The sequence below is a fragment of the Triticum dicoccoides genome, chromosome 1B (assembly GCF_002162155.2).
Source record: "Triticum dicoccoides isolate Atlit2015 ecotype Zavitan chromosome 1B, WEW_v2.0, whole genome shotgun sequence".
Taxonomy (NCBI): Eukaryota; Viridiplantae; Streptophyta; class Magnoliopsida; order Poales; family Poaceae; genus Triticum; species Triticum dicoccoides.
In genome coordinates, this window is record NC_041381.1 from 659,844,178 (window position 1) to 659,846,609 (window position 2,432).

The window sequence follows — 2,432 nt, forward strand, 5'->3', positions numbered from 1 at the left end:
CCTATAGGAACCCGCATAGTTCTTCGCAATTTCTATAAAGTAAAAACTAAAGATATGCAAATATATGTTTATTTCTAGACTAGAAGCAAATATGCAAGTGTACTACTGATGTCTAAGATAAGTGATGGTGCATACCAATAATAGATACATCATGGGGAAATGTAATGCAGGACGAATGTACACACAGTATAAGGATAAGGAGCCGTGGCATGACAAAAAGGGGGGAAAAGGCCACACAGTTTCAGAGCAGGCCAGTTAGCTAGCTCGCTAACTAGGTAAACTGTTGCCAATTGATGCAATGCAGGAACAAATCAGGAAGAAGAAAAAATACCATATCGATCTCAAGAAAAGATATATATGAATGGCATGTCCCTGTTGATGGTACTACATTAATGTGCAAGTTTTTCACACACCCATGCAAGTGCAACATGCATAAGATACATAGCAGCCCACCAAACAAGCATCCATCATCATCACCACACCATTCTTGTCTCTTTGTAAGCTGTAAACACAACTCATGGCCTAGTCGATGTAACATGCCACGTCTACACCTAATGCATCATCTACCCTGCCACTTTGCTTTCTGGTGGTACTACGCACCAAGAAAATTTCAGTTTCCATTGCTATTGTCGCAATGCACTTATCGATCACATGGCTCACGCGCACCCACTGTGGCCGGCGCTGCCTCGTTTGCTTCAAACGGTGTCGACGGCGGCGGCAGTGAGGCTCTTGTGCAAGCTCTCGCCGTCGTCACCGGCGCCGGGGAGGGTGGTGTCCTCGTCCTGATCATCGTCGGCTTTCTTCTTGATCTTGATGTACTCGCCGTAGAGGTAGGAGGAAAGGCCCCAGACGCAGAGCGCGGTAGCGACGGCCTTCTCGGCGCCGAACGGGTCGCCGAACACCACGACGCCGCCGATCACGTTGGCCGTGAGCACCGCCGCCATGCACACGCCGCTGTGGAGCGACGACGTCAAGTATATCACGCCGGCGGTGCCCATGAAGCACGCCTGCCATGTCACGACCAACGTTGCCACCACGACCCAGTAAACGGCGTGGGACCCCTTCCAGTGGGCCACGTCGTTGGCGAAGCCGCCGGTCGCCGCGAGCCCGATCGCTGCCACGACGGACGCCATGGCCTGCATCACTGCCTGCACCTCCACCGCCAGGATGAACCCGCCTGAGACCGCCTCCCGGTACAGCAGCTCCATCACCGGCAGGTATGCAGAGAAGAGCCCTGCGGCGCCGAGCGTGACGACGAAGCCGATGATGTACCCCTTCCGGTCCGGGCTCTCGCCGGCGTCGCCCGACCGGAGGGCGAGGAGCACGGAGCAGAGCGTCATGAGCACGACGGCGTTGAGGTTGACGAAGGTGAGCGGGTGGCGAACGATGGCGACGGCTAGGACGAGCGTGAAGGCGAGCTGCGTGGAGAGCAGCAGCGAAGAGGTGGAGACGGGCAGGAGCGAGGAGCTGTAGGAGAAGAGAAGGTTGTTGACGCCCATGAGACCGCCGATGACGAGGCACACGGCCAGGAACCGCCGCGAGAACCAAAGAAACGGCCGCGGCACGGAGGCGGGGCGGCCGGCGAGGAGCACGGCGACCACCAGCGTCGGGAACCCCGCCGACTGCACCAGCGTGACCACCCACTTGTTCTGCCCGCCGTGCGCGAAGTAGAACCGGGACAGCAGGCTCGAGGCCACCGACCCGACCAGCAGCGCCGCGTAGTTCACCATCAAGAGCACCGCCGACCTGCGGCGCCGCGGCGCCACCGGGGCCGAGGAGATCGCCATTGCCGCGCGCTCTGTCGACGCCGTCGTCAAGGGAGCGAGGAGTTGGCAACAACCGATGGCGACGGAGATGGAGATGGGCGTCGCGGTTTGTGTGTAGGCGGCATGTATGTACTCCCTCCGTTCCATAATGTAGCGCATATAGATTTTCTACAAAGTCAAACTTTATAAACTTTGACCAAGTTTATAAAGAAAACTATTTATATCTACAATACCAAATGTATATAATATGAAAGTATGTGTTGTGATGTATCTAAGCACACGTATTTGGTATTCTAGATGTATATGATTTTCTCTACAAACTTGGTCAAAGTTTATAAAGTTTGACTTCTAGAAAAATCTATATGCGCTACATTGTGGAACGGAGGGAGTATATCGGGTAGCAGCGGGGCGATTTTGTGGTTGGCGACCGGAGGCAAGGAGATAAAGAATGCTAATTGCGTAGAGTGTGGAGAATTCAGGGAAGGTTTTACACGGCGCGGCCTCTTCCGTTTCTCTGCTTTCCTTGGTGGCTGGATGTGAAAAAGATAGGCGTCAGTTATCATACGTTACTAGTCTTATTTTGGCACTAACTGGTCACGGCAAAACTGGGAAATTACTCATGTGAACAGAAGATTACAAGATAGAGATATCTAGATCATGATCCTC

At 53.7% G+C, this 2,432-nt stretch overlaps 1 protein-coding gene across 1 annotated transcript; it reads right to left on the reverse strand.

The window, feature by feature from the left end:
* Positions 1-341: 341 nt before the first annotated feature.
* On the reverse strand, positions 342-2,146 carry LOC119311531 (probable purine permease 4). Its single transcript, XM_037587162.1, has one exon. The coding sequence runs from the start codon at positions 1,923-1,925 to the stop codon at positions 696-698; it is 1,230 nt and encodes a 409-aa protein (XP_037443059.1). The 5' UTR covers positions 1,926-2,146; the 3' UTR covers positions 342-695.
* Between the last annotated feature and the right edge of the window lie 286 nt (positions 2,147-2,432).

Coding starts and splice junctions, on each gene's coding strand:
- LOC119311531 (XM_037587162.1), bottom strand. CDS start 1,925: ATGCGCTACATTATGGAACGGAGGGAGTACATACATGCCGCCTACACA.